Source organism: Bubalus kerabau, chromosome 5 (genome assembly GCF_029407905.1).
Source record: "Bubalus kerabau isolate K-KA32 ecotype Philippines breed swamp buffalo chromosome 5, PCC_UOA_SB_1v2, whole genome shotgun sequence".
NCBI classification, from domain to species: Eukaryota; Metazoa; Chordata; class Mammalia; order Artiodactyla; family Bovidae; genus Bubalus; species Bubalus kerabau.
In genome coordinates this window covers 29,882,007-29,900,174 of record NC_073628.1, presented here as the reverse complement: position 1 = coordinate 29,900,174, position 18,168 = coordinate 29,882,007, and the positions used below count along the sequence as shown (strand labels likewise).

The 18,168-nt window shown below is 37.9% G+C and overlaps 1 protein-coding gene across 7 annotated transcripts in view; it reads right to left on the bottom strand.

Annotated features, from left to right (window-relative positions):
• Positions 1–18,168, bottom strand: part of ANO5 (anoctamin 5) — an 89,015-nt gene that overhangs the window by 13,569 nt on the left and 57,278 nt on the right. For all 7 annotated transcript variants that reach the window (XM_055581367.1, XM_055581364.1, XM_055581366.1 and 4 more), the window contains 6 exons: positions 12,195–12,346; positions 10,092–10,166; positions 8,083–8,305; positions 5,929–6,098; positions 4,940–5,037; positions 574–704 (listed from right to left, as the gene is read on the bottom strand). In XM_055581367.1, the coding sequence (XP_055437342.1) occupies positions 574–704; positions 4,940–5,037; positions 5,929–6,098; positions 8,083–8,305; positions 10,092–10,166; positions 12,195–12,346 (849 nt within the window). The remainder of the gene's footprint in view (positions 1–573; positions 705–4,939; positions 5,038–5,928; positions 6,099–8,082; positions 8,306–10,091; positions 10,167–12,194; positions 12,347–18,168) is intronic.

Here is an 18,168-nt window from a genome sequence, read left to right as displayed (position 1 = left end):
AGAGAAGGTCATTTGAGAGGAAACACTCTGAGTAGATTCCACAATCAGTCCTGGGGTTCTCTCTCTTAAAATTTCACCCTAAACTCTCTTCAATCCTTAGAATATTTTATGCGTTTCTTATGTCCACTTTGGGTTTCCCTTGCATATCTACTTTTAGCTTCATTCTTTTCAGCCTGAAAAAAGGATATACACTAAATGTATGTCAGACTCTAGTAATGTTTTTCATTGTATTCCCTCTACGAGCAATCACCAAGGCAAAAAAAAAAAAAAAAAAAAAGCAGAAAGCTAAACTATTTTGAGACAAGTATTAAAAAGTGATCCTTACTTAATTTTGTTCAACAATATTAACATTAAGTTGATAGGAAAAATATCTCTGAGATTTCTGTTTTGAAACTAAATTTCATCCTGCATTATATTTGGGGAAAACAGAAATACTGCGCTAATATTTTTCATTCACTGTCCAATGATTTATTGAACACCTACTATGTGCAAGGTAGGAAGAAATATTAAGAGATGAAAAACACTTATTTTACTCAGCTTCTTTCATGTTTCAAGGCAGAGGTTGAAAATTACCTGTTTCCAAATACTCATAGAATAACTCAAGAGAACCAAAAGTTTCAAGGTCATGATCCTGCTCCCAGCGACTGTATAGCTTTTCAGAGTTGGTTCGGGCTTTTCGGCGTCTCCACCAATTCAGAACCAAGCTGTTAGTGGTAAAAGTAAACATGAAACAGGATTTAAGAGAAAGGGGGCAGAGAATCAGAGTATTAGATCTAAAAATTGGAGGTGAGGGAGGGCAAGTAAGTTTAGATCACAGAACAAATAGAGAGAGACATGACTGCAACTAAAGTCCAAGTCAAAATCTAGTGTTCTATGTATACCTGTGGCGGATTCATTTTGATGTTTGGCAAAACTAATACAATTATGTAAAGTTTAAAAATAAAATTAAAAAAAAAATCTAGTGTTCTGTTCACATCTACTTGTTAAGGGCGAAAGATCTTTATTTGGATGATTAAGAAAGTAAGACAACCCTGCCTCTGCAGGGTAATGTATTTACTCAGAGACAGCTCTTTTTTTTTTTTTAACTTCAAGTTACTTTTTATTTTTTTTTTTTTTAAATTTTATTTTATTTTTAAACTTTACATAACTGTATTAGATTTGCCAAATATCAAAATGAATCCGCCACAGGTTTACATGTGTTCCCCATCCTGAACCCTCCTCCCTCCTCCCTTCCCATTCCATCCCTCTGGGTCGTCCCAGTGCACCAGCCCCAAGCATCCAGTATCGTGCATCGGACCTGGACTGGCAACTCATTTCATACATGATATTTTACATGTTTCAATGCCATTCTCCCAAATCTTCCCACCCTCTCCCTCTCCCACAGAGTCCATAAGACTGTTCTATACATCAGTGTCTCTTTTGCTGTCTCGTACACAGGGTTATTGTTACCATCTTTCTAAATTCCATATATATGCGTTAGTATACTGTATTGGTGTTTTTCTTTCTGGCTTACTTCACTCTGTATAATAGGCTCCAGTTTCATCCACCTCATTAGAACTGATTCAAATGTATTCTTTTTAATGGCTGAATAATACTCCATTGTGTATATGTACCACAGCTTGCTTATCCATTCATCTGCTGATGGACATCTAGGTTGCTTCCATGTCCTGGCTATTATAAACAGTGCTGCGATGAACATTGGGGTACTCGTGTCAGAGACAGCTCTTTAAAGAGCACATGGAGGAGAGGTCACCGCAGGACTGTTTTTATATATTTAATTCACTAACCTTAACGATGTTGTGATACTAAGGCCACTTGGGGGAATGAGAAATGGGTTACAATAGAAAATGTATGACAAGGGAATACAGAAGTTTATCTAACGCATGGCAATAAATATAATAATCCTAAATAAGATATTACCTAAATCAATTCTATATATAAATATATAAGAATATATACATTATATATATATAATTTAATGTATCATGATATAATTAAGAAAAGACTTTTTCAAAATTAAAAACTCAATCCATGTAACACATCATATTAACACATTTAAGGAGAAAAGTATAAAATCATAGTGACTAATGCAGAAAAATGCATTTGATGTATTTCAACAACCTATTAAAACCTATTTATGATAGAAAACAAGGAAAAGAAGAAAATTGCTTCAGTCTGATCAAAAGCATCTGCCAAAATCGTGGGCTAAACATAATTCTTAATAGGGAAAAATTAGCAGAATTCCCCTTAGAATTAAGATCAAAATAAGAGTGTATATGATAACATTCAAGACTTTATTGGAGATCTTAGCCAAACAATAAAATGAAAAAGAAAAAGTCAAAAGAACTGGAAATGAAAGAGAAATCTATGATTACAAATAGTAATGTGAATGGACTGCTTGCCTAAAAAACTCAAATGAAGATAGACAAAAATTGTTACAAATAATAAAAGTTTATCAATATATTGCATTCCTATATACATCCTCATGATCAATGCAAAGAAATAGAGGAAAACAACACAATGGGAAAGGCTAGAGATCTCTTCAAGAAAACTAGAGATACCAAGGGAACATTTCATGCAAAGACAGGCTCGATAAAGGACAGAAATAGTATGGACCTAACAGAAGCAGAAGATATTAAGAAGAGATGGCAAGAATACACAGAAGAACTGTACAAAAAAGAGCTTCACGACCCAGATAATCACCATGGTGTGATCATTTAACTAGAGCTAGACATCCTGGAATGTGAAGTCAAGTGGGCCTTAGAAAGCATCACTATGAACAAAGCTAGTGCAGGTGATGGAATTCCAGTTGAGCTATTCCAAATCCTGAAAGGTGATGCTGTGAAAGTGCTGCACTCAATATGCCAGCAAATTTGGAAAACTCAGCAGTGGCCACAGGACTGGAAAAGGTCAGTTTTCATTAATCCCAAAGAAAAGCAATGCCAAAGAATGCTCAAACTACTGCACAATTGTACTCATCTCACACACTAGTAAGTAATGCTCAAAATTCTCCAAGCCAGGCTTCAGCAATATGTGAACTGTGAACTTCCAGATGTTCAAGCTGGTTTTAGAAAAGGCAGAGGAACCAGAGATCAAATTGCCAACATCTGCTGGATCATAGAAAAAGCAAGAGAGTTCCAGAAAAACATCTATTTCTGCTTTATTGACTATGCCAAAGCCTTTGACTGTGTGGATCACAATAAACTGTGGAAAATTCTAAGAGATGGGAAAATCAGATCACCTGACCTGCCCCTTGAGAAACCTATATACAGGTCAGGAAGCAACAGTTAGAACTGGACATGGAACAACAGACTGGTTCCAAATAGGAAAAGGAGTACATCAAGGCTGTATATTGTCACCCTGCTTATTTAACTTATACGCAGAGTACATATGAGAAATGCTGGGCTGGAAGAAGCACAGCTGGAATCAAGACTGCCGGGAGAAATATCAATGACCTCAGATATGCAGATGACACCACCCTTATGGCAGAAAGTGAAGAGGAACTAAAAAGCCTCTTGATGAAAGTGAAAGAGGAGAGTGAAAAAGTTGGCTTAAAGGTCAACATTCAGAAAACGAAGATCATGGCATGTGGTCCCATGATTTCATGGCAGATAGATGGGGAAACAGTGGCAGACTTTATTTTTTTGGGCTCCAAAATCACTGCAGATGGTGACTGCAACCATGAAATTAAAAGACGCTTACTCCTTGGAAGGAAAGTTATGACCAACCTAGATAGTATATTGAAAAGCAGATATTACTTTGCCTACAAAGGTCCGTCTAGTCAAGGCTATGGTTTTTCCGTGGTCATGTATGAATGTGAGAGTTGGACTGTGAAGAAAGCTGAGTGCTGAAGAATTGATGCCTTTGAACTGTGGTGTTGGAGAAGACTCTTGAGAGTCCCTTGGACTGCAAGGAGATTCAACCAGTCCATCCTAAAGGAGATCAGCCCTGGGTGTTCATTGGAAGGACTGATGCTGAAGCTGAAACTCCAATACTTTGGCCACCTCATGCGAAGAGTTGACTCATTGGAAAAGACCCTGATGCTGGGAGGGATTGAGGGCAGGAGGAGAAGGGGACGACAGAAGATGAGATGGCTGGATGGCATCTCTGACTTGATGGACGTGAGTTTTAGTGAACTCCGGGAGTTGGTGATGGACAGGGAGGCCTGGCATGCTGCGGTTCATGGGGTCGCAAAGAGTCAGACACGATTGAGCGACTGAACTGAATCGAACAATAGACACTATACTTTCCTTTACCACAATTCGGTGTCGGTAGATTGACTTTACTGTGGGCAGACAATTGCACCCGAGTTTGGTTCAGTAACAGATGTGTCCACGACACACAGATATCTTCAAAGAGTTTGATTTCCAGTAATTTTGAGAAATAAAATGCAACTATAGAATAATTTACAGGGCATATAACATTTAGATTCCCCAGTGAAATATTCACAGGAGACAGGGATAATTATCTTTCCCTAAACTTCACTCATGCAAACAGAGATGCATATTTAAAAGTCTGTATTACCTTTATATACATTTGACTGTTGATTAAAAGTGGAATAGCACTGAACATGTATATTACCCCATGTAAAATAGATGACCAGTGCAAATTCAGTGCAAGAAGCAGGGCACTCAAAGCCAATGCTCCGGGACAATCCAGAGGGATCAGGTGGGGAGGGAGATGGAAGGGGATTTCAGGACGGGGGGAAACATGTGCACCTGTGGCTGATTCATGTCGATGTATGGCAAAGACCACCACAATATTATAAATATACTCCAATTAAATAAATATTTTTTTAAAGTGAATTTTTTGTTGTTGTTGCTGTTGATTTAGACATTAGCTAACAAAGGCACCATGATAATCAAAGAATTCCACCTTCTTTCAGAGGAAATCTCTCATGGTTACTTAAATCAAGAAAAAACTTGTAAATCATACATACGGATAAATGGCCTCTTTAATGTTTCCAAAGATCTGTTTCCCAGTCATTATGATGGTCAACTGGGTTGTCAGTTCTACTAGGCAGCCTGCAGGATCACACTAGCAGGAAGAAAAAGGAGAAAAATTAAGTGAATGATGAAAGATGGACTTCTGCAACAAAAGAAATCTCAAACCAGAAGGTGAGAATCTGAAGATTTGCACTGGAACAGATATTAAATGATACAAAGGGATATTTAGGTCCAAGTTTCAAGCATGATCACAGTGGTGGTGGTGGTAATTTAGTCGCTAAGTCGTGTCCGACTCTTGAGACCCCATGGACTGTGCCTGCCAGGCTCCTCTGTCCATGGGGATTCTCCAGGCAAGAATACTGAAGTGGGTTGCCATTTCCTTCTCCAGGGGATCTGCCCCACCCAGGAATCAAACCCAGGTCTCCTGCATTGCAGGCAGATTCTTTACCAACAGAGCTACTAAGGGAAGCTAGTAGATTCAGCTGTGAAATATGTTAAAACACACACACACACACAAAACATGTTTCTGGGCCTTATTCTTAGAAAATTCTGAATCTTCCTATCTGTGTTAGGGCTGGAAGTTGTTATTTTCTTCATGTGATCTGGTTGCAAGCCAGATTTGGAAATCACTGAGCTGGTCTAATTCTACACCCATATGGGGAGCCCTTTCTGCTGTACCTCTAGGAAGTTATCATTCATCCTTTGCTGGAAGCCTTCAGGAATATAGAACTTACTTATTCCAGTTCATAGCTCATATTTTATATCAAACAATGGGTACAATGTAACTTTCTTTCCCCAAATAAACTGAAGAGTCTATCAGATAGCAGGATTCTAAGACCAATATGCTCCATGGACAGAGTCAGTATCTCACACTTTTCTTGAAACTTGATAAAATTTGAGTAAGTGTGGGGCACACCAAAAGGTACTGGATTAACAGTGAGCTACTGAAGCCATAAATATCACCTCTCTAGAGAATTCTTACCTCTTCACTTCTCCACACACCAAACAAATATGTGTATTTTCCGGGATATCCCACAAATTTCCCTTTAAAGAAAGCTACGTAGAAGCAGGATGAATAATAATTTACAAACTGAAACAGGAACATTTTCAAGGTAAGACTGCTCTCATACTCCTGGTGAGTCCGAGGAATTTCTGATTTAAAAAAAACCAAACAACAAAAACAAGGTTTAATAACACACCTTCCTGTTTCTTCTTAAAGTGTTTTAGTCCCTGGGACAAGTGGATAGCTAGTCATATTACTCAGAGTCTACTGAAATGCTCCCCATTCAGTTCATAACTGACCAATATTAAGTAGCCATGGATGTGCACTAAGCTTTCTAGGACCAGCATTGCATTAATCTCATCACCAGAGAAGCCAGGGAAGCCATCATTAGTAGGGGGGTGGGATACTTGCCTAGGGACACACAGTCAGAATACCCTTATCAAACTGAAGCGCCTCCTGCTCATCTCTGTGATTCCCAGGATATCTGTGTGTGTGTGTGTGTGTGTGTGTGTGTGTGTGTGTGTCGCTCAGTCATGTCCGACTCTGCAACCCCATGGACTATAGCCCACCAGGCTCCTCTGTCCAAGGGATTCTCCAGGCAAGAGTACTGGAGTGGGTTGCCATTTCTGTCTACATATCACTACATGATATCCTGTAAATATTTCAGATCTCTTTTGTCTGTTTCCAATCCAGTTTAAACAAAGTAAATCATATAAAGGGCAGAGGGTGATTTCCACATTGAATTGTGCTTCCCTGTCATGAATTAAATGGGTTTATCAATTTTTAAAATAATGTCATGCAAACAGTGGCAGCGATAGTACACATTTCCCCTCTCCTTCATTTAAAGTGGATGATCATGATCTATCGCTTAATGAACTCTAAAGATAAGAAAATGTTAAGAGTCTCTTCACACCACAGGAGAACAGCATGAGCCGTGAAAGAGTAAGGGACCATGTTTTTCTGAGATGGTATCTTCCAAGGGTATGAGCTGATCCAGCCAAAACTATGACATGTTCAGCAACATGGAAATGGTAACACATATTCTGAAGACACAGATAACTCCTCCACTTTACTAAAATTTAGTTGCATTCCTACAAAATCTCTAATGTGAGTACAGGTGATGAAAGCTAAGGTATTTTTAGGTGCTTGGTTTTTAGGTGCTTATACACATACACACACATATATGTATACACACATACACACACACACACACACTGTTGTGAACTCCAAATTTGAAAAGAATATTTAATGGCAGTGACTTCCCAGTGTTTACCCTGCTGCTGCTGCTAAGTCACTTCAGTCGTGTCCAACTCTGTGCGACCCCATAGACAGCAGCCCACCAGGCTCCTATGTCCCTGGGGTTCTCCAGGCAAGAACACTGGAGTGGGTTGCTATTTCTTCTCCAGTGTTTACCCTACTGCCGAGTAAATACTGTGCTGCCTTTTTTGTTACCATTGGTCCAATGACAGTGCACAGATTTGGAGAAGAGGCAGAAGCTCTTGGAGACTGCAGTCACAGAAGAAGCTGAGGCAGGAGCTAAGTCTCTGATCTCATCTCTGGCTTGCTGGGGGCAAGGGCAGGAAAAACCTGTGCTACTCTCCCCAACTGACCCTCCCATTCCACCTGGGACCTCTTCACCTTCCCTCATGGCTTTAGGAGAAATTTTCGCAAGAACATAATCCAGGTCTTAAGAAATGGCAACTGAAAAGAAAAGTACTAACTTTAAGATTTATTCAGGAGGACCTGATTGATCTGCTTTTCTGACACAGGCTTTCAAAATTCAACACCTTCCAAAAGCCATATACAAGAAATAAAAATTATCTGTGTCTTGAGAAATGTGTGAGGATTTTATTTAGGCTTCAATTAATCCCATCAAGGAAGGATTAAGGCAAGAATACGAAAAGAAGATCTACAGAGGCCTAATTCCTTTTAGTTCTTCCTGCTTCCATTATAATAGGCCTGAATGTAGCTGTTAGGGAATCCTGAAGTACCAGGCTATGCATCTACCTGTAGAGCAAAACTGTCTTGAAATGTGCTTTGAAAAGTGAACTCCCTGGGGGCTGATCCAGAATGAAGGTGTAACATTGGTAGGAATTCTTTTTCAGAGTCATACTAATGATTTGGCCAGCTTACCCATTTTTGTAATCCAGGCAGATATCTTTTCATAAAAGAAATTCAAGATCAAGATGACAATAAAGTTCAAGCACGATCCAGAGAGAGATGTGGTTATCTGGGGAGTGAGGAAACTTTTGACATGCTTTAAGGATGCTTCACTTTCCATGAAGCTAGCAAATGTGGCAAAGACTGACAGGCGGTATACAATCACAGCTACCATACACGCGACAACCAGAGCCATCTGGGGGAGGGAAACAAAAACCGGTCACTCTGGTCTCTGTATCTGTGCGACGCATACATAGCTGAAACACACTCTTCTCTTCAGCTTATATATTAAGTTTAGCAGATCTGACGTGGAGAGCAAGCCAAGCCAGTTCCTCTCACTATTGTTGTTGTTTAGTTGCTCAGTCATGTTCAACTCTTGCGATCTCATAGATTGTAGCCCACCAGGCTCCTCTGTCCATAGGATTTCCCAGGCAAGAATACTGGGTTGCCATTTCCTTCTCCAGGGGATCTTCCTGACCCAGGGATCAAACCCACATCTCCTGCTTGGCAGGCGGATTCTTTACCGCTGAGCCACCAAGAAAGACCCCTCTCACTGTAGATGATATAAATGGCAGGAAATGAAAACTAGGAAAGTAAAAAGGTTAGAGATAAGGCATATGGTAGCAGCTGAGTAAGTAGAAAATAGAAAAGTACTCATTGCTTATCCTCTAAGTCCACCCTCTTGAACAAGTTGGAAAATTAGCCAGCAAGCCAGCATCTGACTGTGGCCTTACTTGTTCCTGGGTAGCCCTCTAAGATTTTTCCTTTTTTTTGCATTTTTAAAAGATTATAAAGAAGAAGACAATTATGCATAAGAGACTATTTGTGGCCCACAAAACCTATAATATATCCTTTACAGCAAATGTTTGGCAACCTCTGCTTTAGTTAAATACATATTGTGAAGATTACATACTTCCTCAAGAAAAATATGTTTAAAAATTCAATTTTATTTCCCCTTACAATATTGCCATTAGCAGTCTGATATGCCTGGTGTTTAGATATTTGTATAGATCCAGTATAAATTTTATATCTTCCCATACTGCAAAATCACAAAGATCTTTATAACAATGATTGGAGAATTTTATTGTGAAAGTTGAGGAACTGAATAAAATTAAATGAGTACTAGAAATAAATGACAGTGATCTTACCACACTCTAGAATATTTTTCATTTAGTGTCCCCAATTGATTTTAACCCTTTTAATTCTATCATCTCTCCTAAAATGATTGTTATATCATCTAGGAAAATACACATTTAAATAGAAAAACCAAGCCTTTAATAAAAAAGGTTAAAGATTAAAGAAATTATGGGACAACATGGAGTAGTGAGGTTAATCAATAGTCTACAATTGCCAATTATTTATACTTCAACAGGCTAACATCTCAGAGGGTAACTTTGTCTGTTTCCTAAAATTAAAGGTTAACTGTAAGAGGGCATAGATTTGGAAAGGGAAGGCAGGAAATAGATTATGAAGATGGAGGAAGCTATTAGGTAAAAGGCATGGAGAAAATCTGACTCCCTAACAATGGGATATACTAATTAAATTCTTTAAGTAGAAGATGTAACATTTTCTTCCATTATTTTGGCAAGAGAATGAACCTTAATGGTATTGTATAGATACTCTAGATGGGTATAAAGACAAATTAATAATTTTTTAAAAACCTAACCAAATAGCTCAAATTGTTTATTATACTGTTCTGATTTCAAGTTATCACCAAATTAATGAAGAGCTGGGGGAGGAGGAGGAATAGGCTTTAATATAAAGCACCTTTCTCTCCCCACAACTCTTTTTCCAAGGTTTAATTATGACACATCCATGTAAATTACAGTTCATTTTATGTAAGTGCTCCATTCAAGATAAAAACAAAATACCGTGGAGGGGGAGGGAAGAGAGGGACACAGGCCATTGCAGATGAAACTGTTGAAGTGACCCCAATATGATCTGAAATCAAATAGATGACAACGGTTTTAAAGAATGCTCACCCATAATGTCACTGTGACTCCCGATAAAATGTACCATGGAAGACGGCTACATAGAGGCAAGTAAGGTTCCAGCTCCTGTAATTTTGAAGAAATCACAGCAAAATTAAAAATCTACCCTCAGAGTTGGGATTCCAAGCCATAGTCAAAATCACAAAGCCCAGTTCAAGTAGCTCTGAATCAGTGGCTTCACCGTAGCTCATGGAAAGCTATATTCTAGTAGTGGTTCCTTACGTTTAGGTAGAAACCTTTAAGGCTCCTAGATGGAATAGTCTACAAATATAAGACTTATAAGATATACATTATTTCCTGAGTGTTGAATTCTAGTGGTATTCAGGGCAACATAGACAGGAAAAACAAAGCCAAAACCTGAAGGCTGCTGCTCAAGTGGATATGCTTTAATAACGCTAAAATTTTCTAACTGAGTTAAACTGAATTGGGCAGGCTGCCCAACAGCTCTACTGAACTTCAGGATGTGTGTGCATACATCTGATGCTGTACATGTGTGTATCCAATATTTGTGTGCTTGTATGCGTGTGCATATTTGTGTGTACACTTGTGTGGGTTTTCATGCATGCATGTGCATGTTCCTAATAGACTCAAATTAAGAGGTTAGGTTGTGCTTTACGACTGAAGAAGCACTGCAATCAAGTTAAAAACAAAAACCTCGTTTCCAAAACCATTAAAGCTAAGTGAAGTAGATGATTCACAGTGAACTAATACATATGTTTTTTTAACTGGTTTCAAATGTAAACATTCAATACATCTTGGTTTTAGGTCAATAGTTTTTGGCAAAGCCAACTGAACTGCTTTTATATTCTTTTTCTCTCCCATGAAGTATGAACAGATAGACATCAAATCATTATTAGGATAATATTTCTTTTAATATATTTCAATTAATTTCAAATTATTAATATATTTTCTGAGGTGATTTTTCTCTTCATTCATTTACTGAATTTTTTGTATTGTTTCAAAGCAATTTAATAAATCTTTAGTGAATGCCTGAACTGTGAGGATTTTGAGTGTTATACATAAGAATAGTGTCCTGAACAGAGTAGGGAACTGTACTGAAGAGATTTTAGAGGCTTTCTAGTCTCCCTTTAATATCATCAGGTAACATGGTGATTATAGAGTATGGCAAGGTAAGAACTCTAAGAATATGCAGCCAAGAGTTACAAAGTACCTTTCATTTTCACATGAAACAAAAATGAGATAACAAGAAGTCAAAAAACTCAATTAACAACATACAGCCAGTTTGCCAGTTATCCCCAAATCTAGACTTTCCTTTCTAGACACCAGTGCGATTATCTTCCCATTACAGTCAATTAGTATAGAACAGATGGATAAACTTTGGTCTAATAAAGCAATCAATCATAAGCTCATTACCTTAATACAATACCATTTTAATTTTCACACATTAACTTAGTATCATTTCCATATATGTGTGTGTGTTTCATATATATATATATATATATATATATATATATACACAAATTTATATATAAAGTCCACGACACACTATTTTCCATTTCATTTTATTTCACTTAGCATTAAAACTAGGTATTTTATGTATGATGGCTTGGATCTGCTTCAAAATAATTGCAGGTGGCAATAGCGGTAAAGAACCTGCCTGCCAATGCAGGAGACACAGGAGATGCAGGTTCAATCCCTGAGTCGGGAAGATCCTCTGGTGGAGGGCATGGCAACCCACTCCAGTATTTTTGCCTGGAAAATCTCATGGACAGAGGAGCCTGGTGGGCTACAGTCCACAGAATCACACAGAGTTGGACGTGACTGAAGTGACTTAGCACACACGCACGCATGCTCACTCTAGTGGCAGGGGGGTGGGTGTGTAAAAGAAAAAAGTGCCCATGAATTAATAATCATTGAAGCTGGGTGATGACTCCATCCTGGGACTCATTACTCTTTTCTACCTACTTTTTCATGTGTTCAAAATGCATATTAGAATCAAGTAAATAAGTTTATGTGATTTACATGTTGGAGAATATTCATATTTAACAGCAGATTAAAATACACATCGTTGAGAGGCCACCCACAGGCAGGTGTCCACTGAAATACACCACCTATGTCAGTTTCCTGATATACCTGAGTCACTGCATTCAGTTTCCTTTTTGTACACATAGCTTCAAATTCAGGTCTTAGCTGGAGCTGCTGCTGCTCCTCTTCAAAGTCTACCAGGTCCCACTCATATTCCAGTCTGGCTTGTCGTCGCTTCCAAAACTCCAAAAACAATGTGACTATGGGCAAAGAAATATATAAAAACAAATATAATAAGGAGATGGCACAATAAATGAATAAGAAGTCAGTAACTTGGTTTTCTTTCCTTTAGAAAAATCATTTTGGTTGTAGATGGTTATTCTGTTACTATTATGTTTGATGATAAAATTATAATACTATGAATTTTAGTATAATACTACAAAATAGTATTGAAATAACTCTATATAAATACAAATTAGTTTCTTAGACAAACAGAAAAATTTTTTTAGGCACACTACTTTCTTTCTGCATTCAGATAACTTGAAATAATATTTGAATGTGACATTTTACTATCACCTTGATTTTGTTTACATGTGTTTTACTGAAATCATTCAAGCAACAGTACCACTTTCTCAGGCTTAGGGAAATTTAAGGAAGATATAAGAGCCATTTCACAGCACAATATCTTTCTTTGTGCCTCTGTGCTTCTCTCCTCTGTCTACACCTGTTGGTCTGTCTCTCTCTGTATATGAAAGTGAAGTTGCTCAGTCGTGTCCAACTCTTTGCGACCCCATGGACTGTAGGTCACCAGGCTCCTCTGTCCATGGAATTTTCCAGGCAAGTGTACTGGAGTGGATTGCCATTTCCTTCTCCAGGGGATCTTCTTGACCCAGTGATCGAACCCGGGTCTCCGGCATTGCAGGCAGACACCTTACTGTCTGAGCCACTAGGGAAGCACCTGGTGTATAACGTATATATTATACACATATACTATATATGTGTATATATATATACTATATGTACATATACTATATGTATATACTATATACTATATGTATATACTATATGTACATATACTATTATTATATATAGTATAATATACAATATATATAGTTTTTTAAATAAACTATCACTTAAAGAATAATATATTTACAGAAAAGTATACAAACATGATCAGCACCCCTAGAAACTCTCCCTTAGCACCCTAAGGCATAGATGTAACTGGTTTATATATATATATATATATATAACACACACACACAGCAGGTTCTTTAACCATTTGTCTATCAATGGACATTTAGGCTGTTTCCACTCCACACCTTGGTTAATGTATTAATAGAGAGTGTTTCAGTGAATATAGGAATGCTAACATCTCTTTGAGATCCTGATTTCAATTATTTTGGGTAAATACCCAGAATTGGGATTGCTGCATCATATGGCAGTTCTACTTTTAATTTTTGAGGAACTTCCACACTGTTTTCCAGTTGTACCATTTAGCATTCCCATCCATAGCATATAGGAGTTCATTATAATTCTCAACATCCTCATTAACATGCCTTTTTTTTTAATTTTGGTACAGTTATCCTGACAGGTATGAGATACCATCTCATTGTAGTTTGATTTGCATTTCCCTGAGAACTAGACATTAAGTTTTTTTTTTTATGTTATCTGTTGACCATTTGTATAACTTCTTTGGGGAAATGCGTGTCCAAGTTCTTTGTCCATTTTTAAATCAGGTTATTCTTTATTTTTTTTTTCTTACTATTGAGCTACAAGAGTTCCTACCATTGAGCTACAAGAATTCCTTATATATATTAGAGATTAACCCCCTATCAGAAACACGGTTTGCAAATATTTTCTGCCTTTCCATGGGTTGCCTTTGCACTCTGTTGATTGTTACCTCTGCTGTTCAGAAGTGTTTTAGTTTGATGTACTCTGGCTTATTTTGTTTGTTTCTGTTGCCTGGACTTTGGTGTCATCTGCATGAAATCATTTCCAAGTCCAATGTGATAAAGATTTTCCTTATGTTTTCTTCTAGGAGTTTTACATTTTCAGGTCTTATGTTTAAGTCTAATCCATTTTGAATTGACTTTTGTGATGGTATAAGATGTGAATGAGGGGCTTTCCAGGTGGTGTTAGTGGTAAAGAACCTGCCTGCTAATGCAGAAGATGTAATAAGCAACATGGGTTCAGTGCCTGGGTCATGAAGATCCGCTGGAGGAGGGCATGGCAACCTGCCCCAGTATTCTTGCCTGGAGAATCCCATGGACAGAGGAGCCTGGCGGGCTACAGTCCATGGGGTCACAAAGAGTCTGACATGACTAAAGTGACCTGGCACGCACCCACACAAAATGCAAATGAAAAGTGTTGTCTGTCACATCAGTAAACAAAGGATATTTCTGCCATCAAGCCACCACAACCATCCAGATGATGAGCCTTGAGCAAACTCAGGATAGGAAAGAACAGAATACTGACTACTATAGAGTTAAGAAGTGAACCGAAGTAATGAGTGTACACGCACAACTCAGTTGTCTGACTCTTTGCCACCCTATGGACTGTAGCCCACCAGGGTGCTCTGTCCATGGAATTTTCCAGGTAAGAATACTGGAGTATGTTGCCATTTCCTTCTCCAGTGGATCTCCCCAACCCAGGAATCGAACCCACGTGTCTTATTTTTTTCTGCATTGGTAGGTGGATTCTTTACCAGCTGAGTCACCAGACAAGAGAGCCAAGGTGCATGTCAAAGGAATGATTTCAGTGAATCCAAACTTTTGCATCTTCCTATATACAGAAAAGTGCTAAATTCACTAATTTGATATATATTGCTTTCTTTAACTAACAGTAATCTATTGATGTACCAACTCCTGGTCTTTCTTGCAAAACTCCTTTTCACCCTGGTTCCTCCCTTATCTCTTTGGAGCAGTCCCTCAGAGCTATCTGAGAGTCTGCCTCCTAGGCTTGAAGGCCTCAGAAAGTCTGCTAAATGAAGAATAATTCTCAACTTTTAGGTTGTGAATTTTTTTCAGCTGACAAAGATGAGGATCTAATGTCATTCTTTTGCATGTCAATATCCCATTTTCCCAGCACCACTGGAAGACTATACTTTCTTCATTTTGCTTTCTTGGAAATCCTGTTGAAAATTAGTTAACCATATACAAAGGGCTTTATTTCTGGACTCCATTCTGTTTCATTGATCTGCATGTCCATCTTTATGTCAGTACCATACTGTTTTGACTGCTGTAGCAAACAAACAGTTTCTACCTGGTTTTCTGCCCAGGGCTAAATGCAGAAGCAGCAGACACAAACACCCATCTTCCAATATTTCCTTGAAAGAGATTAACTTGCAAACTTTAAAAGCTGCTGCTTTATGGTCCAACTGCTAAACAGCCTGCATCCAGGTGCTGACTGAGATCTTCCCATTTGGGACCCTGATGGGTCTTGGCACAGACCCAAATACTGGGAGCCACTGAGAACGAAGAAGGCAGCTTGGCCAATCACAGGCCACACTTTTAAGGCTAGGAGAGGTAGTTGTTTTACATAATGCACAGAAATCAACATAAAGAGGCAAGCTAAATGAAAAAACAAAGGAACAGGTTCCAAGAAAAAGACCAAGAAAAACTTCAGAAAAAGACTTTAATGAAATGAAGACAAGTGATTTACTTGACAAAGAGTTCGAAATAAGGGTCATAAACATGCTTACTGAGGTACAGAGGACAATGCATGAATAAAGTGAGACTGTGAACAGAGACAGAAAATATAAGAAAGTAATAAACAGAAATTAAGAGTATTATCAAGAGCATTAAACAGAGCTGAAGAACACAAGAATTTTATGGCAAAATTCAAAAGAAGTATCTGGCAGCTTACTAGATCAAACTGAGAAAGAATCAGCCAACTTCAAGAAAGGGAAGTAGAATTCAACCAGTCAGAGGGGCAAAAATGAATTAAATAAAAATGGAAAATGATTTTTAAAAAGTGAAGTTAGCTTAAAAGATTTATGGGACAATGTCAGGCAGACAAGTATTTGCATTAGAGGAGGTCCCAGAAAGAGAAGAGCGAGAGAGAGAACATATTCAAATAATGGGTAAAAACTTCTCTTAACATAGGGGGAAAAAAAACAAATATCAGATCTAGGAAACCTACTGAGTTCCAAAAAAAGATGGAAACAAAGAGAAACACACTGAGAGAATTTTATAAGCAGGAAGAGAAAACCAAGTTATGTACAAAGCAATACTTATAAGACTTTTAGCAGACTTTTAGCAGGCCAGAAGGGAGCAGCACATAGTTGAAATACTGGGAAAAAAAAAACAACAAAACCTGAGGACTAAGAATACTTTACCTAGAAAGTTTTCCAGACAAGTAAAAGTGGAAAGTTTATCACAACTAGAGTGGCTTTTCAAGAAATGTTAAAGGGACCTCTTTAAACTAAAATGAAAACATATGAAAGTATAAATGTCACTGGTAAAGGTAGATATATAGTTAAATTTAAAATACTTTAATGTTATAATGGTGGTGTATAAATCACTTGTAAATCTATTATGAAGGTTAGAAGGCAAAGGTAGTAAAAATAACTCTAACTACAACAAAATTGTGTAACTATAATAATTGGTTATATATAATATAATAATTGGTAAAGGATACACTAAGAAGATGTAAACTGCAACATCAAAACATAAAACAGGACAGAAAGTAAAATTATAGAGCTTTATATGTATTTCAAATTAATTTGTCTTAGCTTGCAATAGAATGATATAATTACAAGATGTTTTACCCCTTTGTAATCACAGAGCAAAAACCCATAAAAGACATGCAAAAGATAAAGGAATCTGAGCATAATATTACAGACAATTATCACACCCCAAAGAAGAAGGCAACAGAGGAAGAAAGGAACAAAGCAATTACAAAACAATTAACAAAATTGTTGCTGAAGAACTCAACTCCACCATTCTCCAGTTGTTTGGCATTTGAAGCAAACTGGAAAGGTGAAAAAGTTCTATAAGTGGGTGCCTCATGAGCTGACCACAAATTAAAAAAATTGCCATTTTGAAGTGTCATCTTCTCTTGTTCTATGCAACAACAATGAACCATTTCTCAATCAGATTGTGACATGTGACAAAAAGTGAATTTTGTACAATTCAGTGACTGGTCTGAGAAGAAGTGCCAAAGCATTTCCCGAAGCCAAGCTTGCACCAAAAAAAAAGGTCATGGTCACTGTTTGGTGGTCTGCTGCCCATCTGATTCACTACAGCTTTGTGAATCCCAGAGAAACCATTGTATCTGAGAATTATGCTCAGCACATCGATGAGATGCACCAAAAACTACACTTGCAGCCAGTATTGGTCAACAGAAAAAGGCCAGTCCTTCTCTATGACAATGCTTGACTGAATGTGACACAATTAACACTTCAAAAGTTGAACACATAGGGCTATGAAGTCTCATCTGCCATATTCACCTGACCTCTCGCCAACCGACTACCACTTCTTCAAGCATCTCAACAACTTTTTGCAGGCAAAATGCTTCCATAACCTGCAGGAGGTAGAAAATGCTTTGCAAGAGTTCATCAAAATCTGAAGCATGAATTTTTACACTACAGGAATAAACAGTCTTATTTCTTATTGGCAAAAATGTGTTGATTGTAATGGTTCCTATTTGATTAATAAAGATGTGTTTGAACCTAGTTATAATGATTTAAAATTCACTGTCCAAAATTGCCATTACTTTTTCACTAAATTACTTTTACTGTTAAGCTAAAAGGACTTAACAGGCACTTACAGTGCATTCCATCCAACAGTAGCAGGATAAATATTCTTCTAAGAAGGCAAAGGCACCCCACTCCAATACTCTTGCCTGGAAAATACCATGGACGGAGGAGCCTGGTGGGCTGCAGTCCATGGGGTCGCTATGAGTTGGACACGACTGAGCGACTTCACTTTCACTTTTCACTTTCATGCATTGGAGAAGGAAATGGCAACCTGCTCTGGTGTTCTTGCCTGGAGAATCCCAGGGACGCGGGGAGCCTCGTGGGCTGCTGTCTATGGGGTCGCACAGAGTCGGACACGACTGAAGTGACTTAGCAGCAAATGCA